The sequence below is a fragment of the Mizuhopecten yessoensis genome, unplaced genomic scaffold, assembly GCF_002113885.1.
Source record: "Mizuhopecten yessoensis strain PY_sf001 unplaced genomic scaffold, ASM211388v2 scaffold5141, whole genome shotgun sequence".
NCBI lineage: Eukaryota > Metazoa > Mollusca > Bivalvia > Pectinida > Pectinidae > Mizuhopecten > Mizuhopecten yessoensis.
In genome coordinates this window covers 224,006-234,379 of record NW_018405900.1, presented here as the reverse complement: position 1 = coordinate 234,379, position 10,374 = coordinate 224,006, and the positions used below count along the sequence as shown (strand labels likewise).

The window sequence follows — 10,374 nt, the reverse complement described above, 5'->3', positions numbered from 1 at the left end:
GTAGTAAACACCTGTACCATGTTCTGCTGGGTCCTGTAATGTGGGTAAAAGCCGTTAATGATTTCTACATATCCTGGATAGCGTAGGTCTAAGCGATGTTTGGATCCATAAAAAAACCTGTCTGCCCGATATTGCTTATTTAAAAGCTGCAATTATACATAAATTACACGATCAGTTTATTCAATCCTGGTTTAATAAAATTGACACCTCACCGTGAAGACGATTGTACTCTACATTTAAATATCGCTTTGGTTTAGAAGACTATTTGATAAGACTAAACGCAAAAGATAGGAAAATTATCTGCAAATTTTGAACTTCAAATATTAAGCTTCCAGTAGAAACAGGAAGATGGGTGGGAATTCAGAGACAGGACAGAATATGCCCACTTTGTAATACTGGTATTGGGGACGAGTTTCATTACTTATATACTTGTTATATACAAGTCCAAACCAACATAAAATGAAAGGAATGTTCACAATTTTAATATGAAATTGTTAAAAAGTGTAAGTTTATTTGTTCAAAAATTAACAAAAGTACTTTAGTGTCTCTATTTTTTCTTTTGTTTGCTAGTGACGTTTTATATAAGTTGAACACTGAATTATTTGTATGTAACTACACGTATATTTGCCTGTCATGCACTCAAACTATGTTATATATACATGACCTCTTGTTACACATATTATGTGTGTCTGAGTGAAATAAAAAACTTGAAATCTTGAATACATGCTTAAACCTATTTCTTTTGTAATAAAACCCTCGGAGAAATGTAACACCCGCATGCACATTGTTGTCGCTATTGTCGCTTTCTGTTGATAAAAAGGTCGTTTTAAACACTCCGCAGTTATTCTGACGGGAACTTTAATCTGTCAAGGCCAGAGGGGCGACCGATCACGCATTACATCCGTGACTAGTAAGGGCGATATACTCATGTACAGCACACATATCCTGAGACATCAATAATTCCTCGCTTCGCTGGCCTTCTCACTCATCCATGTACAGTGCTTTAAACACCCCTACACTGATATACAGCAATGTGAAGCGAATAAGTCTGCACACCGAAGCTTTCGAAATGGCGGGGTCTGTAGGACGCGTTCTCTGTTGTCTGAAGAAGGTGAGTTTGCCGTGTGACCGTTCCATTTATTGCCACTGTGGGCTATTTTTGTGGTTGGGTATTCGTAGATAGGCCTATGATGCAGACGCTATACACACATGGGTCACGCTAAACGTTAGCTGACTGTGCGCGTGTAACCTGCAACCGTTTCCGGGATATAGTAAGACACTGTGAACCTGTGCATCTATTTGAGTACTTGATGCTAGCGACCCTACCGACAAATCACTTGTCTTATTCAGATTAAACTCTTCCATTAGTAACATGTTTAACCTAATTAGTTGTAACATCTCAACCACAGTAAGTATCATATGGCCCCTTGCTCCACTAAACCGTACCATATGGCCCCTTGCTCCACACCATATGACCCCTTGCTCCACTTAACCGTACCATATGGCCCCTTGCTCCACTAAACCGTACCATATGGCCCCTTGCTCCACTAACCCGTACCACCGTACCATATGGCCCCTTGCTCCGCTAGACCGTACCATATGGCCCTTTGCTCCCCTAAACCGTACCATATGTCCCCTTGCTCCACTAAACCGTGCCATATGCCCCCTTGCTCCACTAAACCGTCCCATATGGCCCTTTGCTTCACTAGACCGTACCATATGGCCCCTTGCTCCTCTAAACCGTACCATATGGCCCTTTGCTCCACTAAACCGTACCATATGTCCCTTTGCTCCACTAAACCGTACCATGGCCCTTTACTTCACTTTGAAAGAACCACTCCATGACTCTTTACTCCACAGATGATGTAACAATTGTTTCCCCGATTCATTGCTCCCTAATGTAAACTTCTGGGCATTGTCCATTTGGTCTGCTCTTGATGGTATAGTTTTATTGTGATATATCGGATTGTCATGGTACAGTATGGTTGACTTAGTCGGTTTAGATTGGCCTCTATGATTGGGTCTACTCGATCTTGGCGTAGACTTTCCAGGTACACCCGTCCTTGCTTGTATGGTGTCAGTGGTAGATATTCTAGACAGATGAAATTGTATTGCCCTGTACTCTGGTATTTGTGGTGTCATTAAAGGTACGATATCTCATAATTGACCAGGGAACCGATAATTTGACGTTGGGTATATAAATGACTGCCAACAGATATGAGCATTTATGCCTCACGACAGTAGTACGTCGCCATGGCAACGACAAATAATTTCATTTAATATACAGTGTCGATGTGGTAAGAATGCTGACGATATTTTCATTTAAAGACCGATATCGATCGTTAAGCGAACCCAGGCATTTAAACTGGGACTATACGAGTCTTTATACCAAAGCAAGTGTATCTATAAGTGTAGTATTGGGATTTTGTATAAAGAAAGAAAATAAGAGAACTGAAAATAAAATAAAACTGTCGCTTGAGCTCAAAATTGTTAAAACTAGGTGGAAATATAAACAAATGGCAAATTTACATTTGAACCCCCAAAATGAGCACAATATAAACATCGACCTTCGTGTCACTTCAAAAATAAAATAACCTCCCCATCAAATCATGATGAACATCATCCATTGTCTCCATCACGTAAAGGCTTGAATTTCCTGTTTCCTTGGAAACTGGATGTGAGGTATCCATTGACGCAATCCTGTGAATAGATAAAGATGACCTTAAAATGAAAATATCGGGGGTTCTAATATTATGTCTCTGAATTAACTTACATCAAAGGCGGGCGAAAAAGGCAAAAACTAAACTACAGCGAAACTTTCCTGTATTATCGCCTGACGGAGAGTAGGGAGGATGTTTACAACTGAGGGGTATGGTACTGACTTATGTCCTGCCTCACCAGCGAGGCGTTTTCAGCGAGACATTACTATGAGGATTGAGTATTATTTTCACCGCCGAGCATTTATATATATATATATATATATTTAATTTGCGGTTCAAGTTCTTTATTAATTTTTAGTCTTGCGACTTATCAGTGTAAACATATATTAAACAGGATATTTACATATGTACAAAAAGCCACATTGGTCACAGGAGAATGAACAATACACACAAAGGTACTACTAAATATACTACCGAGCGGAGGAAGAACGTTTTGTGGTACTTAAGTTTTTTTGCCCGAGGTTATATTTTTTCAGTGAAATCGTTGGTGGTTAACCTTTCATTTCCGCTTATCAAAAATTCAAATTTTATATTTGAAAGTGCTCTTTGTGGGTAAAGTCACAGAGGTTTTAAGGGAAGACATTGTTTTTGGTGCTCTCTCCTCCCCTATTCTTCCCTCCTCGCTTCCCACAGTCCTACTATCGTTCTGTATTTGATAAAACCTATATTAAAGGGTTATTAATCAGCTAATTCCATATTTGCCCAGTTATTAGGTCAGTGTCTGTCATATTGGCCCAAGACCGCAGGCCGAGGGTCAATATGACAGACGGATGCCTTATATCTTGGCCAACGTTGAATTAGCTGATGAATGATAATATGGCATACGTTCGATTGGCGCGTTATCGATACTGGCCTAGTTTATCCCATATTGGCCCAGTTTGCTATGATATTGATAGGGCAGTTTTCTGATATTATTGTCAATATGCAAGTAGTTAATTGATAATAATCGGTATTTGACCTTGTAGGAGTCGAGACTGATACCGTCGGTGCAAAGGACTTGCCACTATTGCTCGACCAGCCAGGACGGAGTGACGGGGGTTTGGACCCAGAAGATTGACCAAAACCTCGAATTGCGCGCTCTGAAACAAGATGGCGTCGTACGACACGCACGGCCTCTTATGCTGTTGTTTGGATGGATGCTTGCCAAGCGGAAACATATGCAGAAATACGAGGAATACTATCTTAAAAGGGGCTACAACGTGCTGACTGTCACTGTAAGTAGGTCAAGGTCGTTAGTTATCAAGAAACTTATTTTTTGATTTCATTTAATAACAATAAACTTTCCATAGTAAAAGCTATTACAAATACAAATCAGTCCGTTTTAAGATCATCACTTAATATATACTTGTAACTTAATTTTAAAGACAAGTCCGAATGTGTTGGATGATACTTTGACTGCGCTGTTATCAGTGTGGTGTAATGAAACACAAGAGTCAATGGGGCGGAATAATGCTAGGCTTCCTCCAAGTATTGTTTAAACATCAATTCCCCAGTATCACTGGTCCCCCGTTAGAACAGCGGAATCATTTCCAAACACTCTACACTTCCCGAATAGATCATTTATTCTGTTCTGGTTTTAGCTTATATTCCGTGCTTTGTTTGTTTGTGTTTAACGGCCGGCCCATCGACAACTGTGGTCATTTAGGGCCATGGTTATTTATTTATTTATTTTATTCAACAAACATGAGAGAAGCAAAGATAAAATTTGATAAAAGTGTATATTTTAAAAGCATTCGCATTGCATGTGTTAATAAAAATATAATTAATAGATTATATTGAATATGTGATATATGCATAACGTCAAAGAGGGTAAGGTGGGTTAACAAGACAGCAGAGTCTATAGAATAGGCCAATGTGTTTCAAATATTGAATAATGCCTTCGAGTCCACGGAACTGAAAAGAGTTTTAATATCCGGGACTCGAAAGTAATTATCATGAATGTGTTTAAAGTCTGAACAATCTATTCAAAAAATGTTCCACTGTAAATGGAGTGTCACATGCGGGGCATGTAGGTGGATCTTCTCGCTTTAAGAGGTACGGATGAGTGGGATAAGTGTGCCCGGTGCGGAGCCGAGAAATGCCGTGCACTAGACTTGTTAGCTTCATATTTGATAAACTTGTCAGAATGCTTAGTTTTGAAACTTCTTCTAATCTTCTCAGTTCGCATTGCATTTTAAATGTTATGGAGATATGTTGAATTAATTCCGAAATGAAGGCACTGTAGCTTCTCCACCTGACAATAAACGTGCATTAACGAACTTCGTTTTTTTTATGTGTCTTTCTTTTTCTCAAAAGATACCAAAAGTCTTGTCATAATAACTTTTGTTTCCTTCAACAAACTCGTAAAGTAAAAAAAGGACTCAAGCATCCTTAACCAGTACACAAGGAGTAGGATTTTTTGTAATCTCAATTAAAAACTTTTGAACTTGCACTGTCAGCTTTAACTATACTTCCCATATTTTGCCCCACCTTTTGCCCTCGGAAAGGACAACTTTCATTTAAGTACAATTGGTATAGTAATGGTTCACACCAAATTTGGTAAAATCGATTCAGCCTTTCGGGACAAGAAGTCATAAATTTGCAAAATTGACCGATGGACGAGAGACGCTGCACGTAGATCATGGCTGTCCCTGCAGGTAGGGCGTAAGAATTGAACCTGCTTCCCCCATTGCATGATCGTAAGAGGCGACTAAATTTGGGATCTTATCTTTCCTCTTCTTTCTAAACAACTGTCTTCTCCCTAATGTCTCCCTTGATAATACCTCACTTTTGGCCTTTAGTTGAGCGTTCGCCCCTGTGAGGAAGGCTTTGGGTTCTGTCCCCTGGTCGAGACATACCAGAGTCTGTAAAAATGGTAGTTTCTACTCCAGCTTAACACTCAACAATTTAAAAGTGGGACGACTGGTGCGCCCGTTGTCAGTATAATGTGACCGGGTGGAGTGTCCTGCTGGATGTCTTCGGCAGTATGTTTCAGTGAGGTAGCACTATAAAGTCGGCATCAGTTCCTCGCTATCACAAGGAGCCAAACACGAACATATCGCAGCCTCCCAAAACACTCACGCATACACTACACGCATGCATCTTGCACACAGGGGAGGCCGTCCTTAAATGACCATAGCTGTCGATAGGACGTTAAAAAATACTAAACCAAACCAAACGTAGATACACTAAGCTCTACAGATAAAGAAGTATGTATAATCATATTGTGACTTGGCGAGACGAGCGGAAGAGAGGAAGTTGTCCACCTTTCTCCATTTGAAAATAAATACACATTTAAAATAAGACTAAACGAATGCACAATAACAGCGTAGCTAAGGCCAGACGTCCATGTGTATGTTTTCGCACTAGCAAACGACGAGACAGGTTTTGTAGGATATCAGTAATTATGTTGACATTACCTATACGCCTTATTATCGATTATACTTAAAGCAAGAATGTATGTCAGTTAGGGAAAGAAACGATGACAGTTGCTTATATCTAAATATCAATAAATGTGGATACTTATTTTTGACGTATTATCGTAGGCGTTAGCTTCTCTTCACGAACTTGCACAAAACCGGATGTTTGTCACGAAGCCACAAAATATACAGCAGGTTGTCAGAGACATTTGACGGATAAACTACTCCATGCACAACATAGTGCAAACGGGCTATCAAACAAGATTATATTGATAAAATGTCAGAATCACGTAAAATGAAGCTCTTCATTTCAGGGTTATCCAATGGACATTCTGAAGCCAGCAAGGGCTCAGGGAATAGCCAGCAAGATTCTCAGTCACATAGACGAACGGTCACGTGAGGTTGGCAAACAACCAATTCTTCTGCACGGATTCTCAGTTGGCGGGTATTTGATTGGGGAATTTCATGTGAAATTGAATACCGAGGACACCATTGCACGTGATTTACTGATAGCGCAGGTGTTTGACAGCCCGGTCGACTTCGACGGTATTCCCGAAGGATTTTCAAAAGTCTTGACGAAAAATCCAGCCCTCCGGTTTCTAATTAGGAATTCACTACACCTGTATATGGCAGTTTTTAGAACAAATGTTTCAAAATATCTGAAAGCCTCTGAAGCTTTCAAAGTTAACAAGTACAACGTGCCTTCGTTGTTTCTATATTCCAAAGCAGATCCGGTCGGAAATCCGGTTACAATAGAAAGTGTGATAACAGACTTCTACCAGCGCCAGATCCCGGTACGGAGTAAGTGCTGGCACGACTCTCCTCACGTGAGCCACTTTCACTATTACCCAAAAGAGTATGTGGAAATTCTTACGTCATTTCTCGATACGCATGCACCAAGTCCTGCTGATTTCAAAGGTCATGATAGCCAAGATGAAGGTGAAGGTCGGCGTAAGATGATGATATGAGGAGACCCTGTGTATACATGCGTTGTACGTTAAGCCATTACTATGTATGATGATTTTCTAGTGTTTGTTTGGGTTGGGTGACATTTAGATTATAATTTGATAGTATTTCATTTGCTTGTTATATGTTATTGCAATACTTTTGTTAGTATTAGATAATAGCATAGGTAGATTTTGCAGCATTTATGTCAGTTGTATGTACCATCAGAAATGTCATGTACCTCATATTCTAATATGCCAGATCAAAATTGAATGTAATATTGTGGTTCTTTTTGTCTTATTAATTCCCCATATGTTTGAATTATATTTTATTCTTCTGACTTTTTCACTTATGAGCCCAAAATGAACGCAAGAGAAGTAAAATGTTCACTTTGTTTGGCATTCTGCATCAAGAACTTTAGTTTTTCCAGTAGGCACTTCAATAGTATTTTGAGTAATTATTCTAACCCTTCCTTAAGAGAACTTTTATTTATATTGATCGTTATCGTATACTTATCTTGACTTTCAGGCTTAGTTTTTATCGAAGTTTTGGTTCCGTTTTGTGATATTTATCTAGATAACACTAAATTACCCAGTCCAACGGATAAAGTCCATATTCTGACGATAGATTTAAAATAGATCCAAGAATCGTTTTACAGAATGTTTAGTTGATATTATACAGCCCTGTTAAAGAAATCATCCTATCATGTAAGTATGTGTGTGTCAGAGAAGTTATTCGATGAATGATATATATATTGTTAATTCATAAAAATAAAAATAAACTATTTTCTGTAATATAAATATATTAAACATGCTTTCTGAAATACCTTTTCGTTATGTTCTTGACTCGATTGTGTTGCGGCAATGGCCACAATCCTGGCACCAAAACTAGTCCGCACACTGACAAAACAGGCCACGCCCTGACACCAAACGTAGTCAACACCCTGTAACAAAACAGACCACGCCCTGACACCAAACGTAGTCCACACCCTGTAAAATAGACCTCGCTCTGACACCAAACATTGTCTACACCCTACGAAAAACAGACCACGCCCTGATACCAAACGTATTCTGCACCCTGTAACAAAACAGGCCACGCCCTGACACCAAACGTAGATTGCACGCTGTGACAAAACAGACAAAGTCTGACACCAAACGTAGTCCACACCCTATAAAATAGACCTCGCTCTGACACCAAACATTGTCTACACCCTACGAAAAACAGACCACGCCCTGATACCTAACGTATTCTGCACCCTGTAACAAAACAGGCCACGCCCTGACACCAAACGTAGATTGCACGCTGTGACAAAACAGACAAAGTCTGACACCAAACGTAGTCCACACCCTGTAACTAAACGGACCAAGCCCTGACACCAAGCGTAGTCCACGCCCTGTGATTTAACAGACCAAGCTCTGACACCAAATTTAGTCTACACCCTGTAACAAAACAGACCAAGCCTGACACCAAACGTAGTCCACGCCCTGTGATTTAACAGACCAAGCTCTGGCACCAAATTTAGTCCACACCCGATGACAAAACAGACCAAGCCTGACACCAAACGTAGTCCACACGCTGTGACAAAACAGACCACGTCCTGCCACGAAACACTTTCTTGGCTACGTCTAGATACGTTTTCATCTAGACAACATAACAAACAAACTCTGACAACAAAAGTGATGCAGGGGAGGTAATTCCAGTAGGAAGGAACACGGGTTAATCTGTGTTGTAGATTAGTCTTTCACCTGGGTATCATTTACTGGTCTATTAATCTGGTTAATCAGCTTTTCAAAATGGGAAAGCGACCGAACATTTATAATAGTTCGACCTAATTTGTTTTACAATATAATACTGCACATGACACCAAACGTAGACCACACGCTGACAACAAAAGTAACGACATACATACAGCCTGTTTTACTTCTCTCTAGTTTCTTCTTCTTTTCATGTACGTTTTCCATGTTGATATTAATCAATTAATATAACGATGGCAAACGTTCGACAGAACCTTCTACCTGTCAACCAATAGAATGAAGCTAACTCCCCCTGGTGATGGCCATACATGTGTGATGTCGCCGTTACGTGTTGCACCAGATCGCTAGTATTATGTAGTTTGGAAAACTGACGATCACTGACATCACCTGTATCGACTAGATGGAGATAATGCCACTCGTAACAAGGATCCAGGCTGTGATAGTTGATAGTCTTAGACCACACGCCAATCTGTGTTTTATAAGGCGTCAATGGATTTTAGAATAGTAAATTCTGTTGACAAATAAACTACTTAGCCAAGGTTTTCTACCAGAAAGGATTCATTCCACTCTTAAGTAATGTTATGATTGTTATCATTTCTTGATTTCCAATTATAGGACATTGTTTAAGATAAGTCCGACGTTCACTGGTTAAACAAATGCTGGTTTTACATGATACATATAACACGTGCTATCCCTGATCGAGGCAATCCTTACACAAAGGTAATATCTACATATATACCCTAGAATAGTAAGAACAAAATCAGAACAGGTGTTCTGGAAACGTAAACATCTTCTGCTTCATCAATGGCCATGTAAATTTAGGCCAAATCCAGGTGATATCATGTCCTCAGAGTGAGGACAGAGTGAGGACAGACAGAGTAAGGACAGAGTGAGGACAGAGTAAGGACAGAGTAAGGACAGAGTGAGGACAGACAGAGTGAGGACAGAGTGAGGACAGAGTAAGGACAGAGTGAGGACAGACAAAGTAAGGACAGAGTGAGGACAGAGTAAGGACAGAGTGAGGACAGAGTGAGGACAGACAGAGTAAGGACAGAGTAAGGACAGAGTAAGGACAGAGTGAGGACAGACAGAGTAAGGACAGAGTGAGGACAGAGTAGTGAAAATGAAATAGCAAGACACACGTACGAGCCTAAGCAAAACTCAACGACCGTATCACACAATGAACGACCGTTATATCACACAATGAACGACCGTTATATCACACAGTGAACGACCGTTATATCACACAATGAAAAGTGTATTTTCCAATGAGATCATGATGGCGACCATAAAGTGATGTCTAAAGGGAGGTTATCCACGTTGTTTTCCGAGAAAGCCCAAAGATCCTTTCAACAGATAACGTTTTGAAAAATGACTGACAAGTGTGACTCATTTTAGCAGACCTAGATGATAGAAAATAAGAAAATTAAATACGATGCCTGTCTTAAACACACCTCAACACAAAATGCAAAAACCCGTTCTGGCATCAATTTTAGTTCGATGCATTTCAACAATTACCTTAGTCGGTCTGTCGTGACACAGTCGGTGTTGCGACGT

At 39.9% G+C, this 10,374-nt stretch overlaps 1 protein-coding gene across 1 annotated transcript; it reads left to right on the top strand.

Annotated features, from left to right (window-relative positions):
• Positions 1–854: 854 nt before the first annotated feature.
• LOC110450233 (transmembrane protein 53-B-like) lies at positions 855–7,877 on the top strand. Its single transcript, XM_021497617.1, has 3 exons — positions 855–1,111; positions 3,686–3,934; positions 6,433–7,877. The coding sequence occupies exons 1-3, from the start codon at positions 992–994 to the stop codon at positions 7,084–7,086; spliced, it is 1,023 nt and encodes a 340-aa protein (XP_021353292.1). The 5' UTR covers positions 855–991; the 3' UTR covers positions 7,087–7,877.
• The last annotated feature ends 2,497 nt before the right edge of the window (positions 7,878–10,374 follow it).